This window comes from Sinocyclocheilus anshuiensis, unplaced genomic scaffold, assembly GCF_001515605.1.
Source record: "Sinocyclocheilus anshuiensis isolate Anshui unplaced genomic scaffold, SAMN03320099.WGS_v1.1 scaffold306, whole genome shotgun sequence".
Lineage (NCBI taxonomy): Eukaryota > Metazoa > Chordata > Actinopteri > Cypriniformes > Cyprinidae > Sinocyclocheilus > Sinocyclocheilus anshuiensis.
In genome coordinates, this window is record NW_015544175.1 from 686,569 (window position 1) to 687,416 (window position 848).

Here is an 848-nt window from a genome sequence, read left to right on the forward strand (position 1 = left end):
GATGTTACACATTCACTTGAAAGCTTTCCCACCTTGCAGAGCTGGAAGTGTTCAGACTGGAGTGTCTCCGGGATGAGCTCGTTCTCCTTGGCCCCGAGTTGCGAGGATGGAGAAGGGGACGACACGGCCGTCAAGCCGTCCAGCACCTTACGGATATTAAACTTCTTCATTTTCCCCCCAGTGCGAGTGACGGAGGGGGACGGGAGCACCCGAGTCGAGATCAGCCGTGGATGCTGATGGGGAAAGCCGCTCTCGCTCGTTTCTGCAGCATGTCTCTTTAAACCTCACATTTTAAGTGTTTGCCGTGTCCTCCATGGCTAAAGGCTTCGGTTTTGAACGTTGATTTTGTTGATGTTGGTTTTTATTAGCGTTTGTGGAGTGTCCGTTTATTCTGACTCGGCGTCCTGCTGCGTCGCAAATTCCCTCTATCCTCTATCCTCTCTGCCACTCTCTCTCTCTCTCTCTCTCTCTCTCTCTCGATCCCTTCTGCTCTTCACTCAACGCGGAAACATCGCTGCAGCGCCGCGCATGCGCACTCCAGACTGAATGACTATTGAAGCCGCCTTCCAAACGCTTTTCCCAGTGACCAGGCAAGACTGTGGAGCGCTGAGTGAGACTAGCGTCACATTGCAGAAATGAGGGGAGGGACTCTGCGCCTGAAACCGCAGGGACGCAGAATGGAAAACGCATCAGCTTCTCTAGCTTGATCAGTTCATCAGGTTACCCTGCACTCTGTAAAATGGATTAGATAGGGCATTTTCTCTTATCTTATTTTATTTATTTATGATATGACTATTTTTGAAAGTTATCTTCTCTATAGGCACATACCTCACAGTCTTGGCTACCAC

The 848-nt window shown here is 50.0% G+C and overlaps 1 protein-coding gene across 1 annotated transcript in view; it reads right to left on the bottom strand.

Moving 5' to 3' along the window:
• Window positions 1-535, bottom strand: part of LOC107696120 (syntaxin-binding protein 5-like) — a 107,738-nt gene extending 107,203 nt beyond the window's left edge. Inside the window, exon 1 of the mRNA XM_016496300.1 lies at window positions 33-535. Coding sequence (XP_016351786.1) covers window positions 33-170 — 138 coding nt within the window. The 5' untranslated portion in view covers window positions 171-535. The remainder of the gene's footprint in view (window positions 1-32) is intronic.
• Between the last annotated feature and the right edge of the window lie 313 nt (window positions 536-848).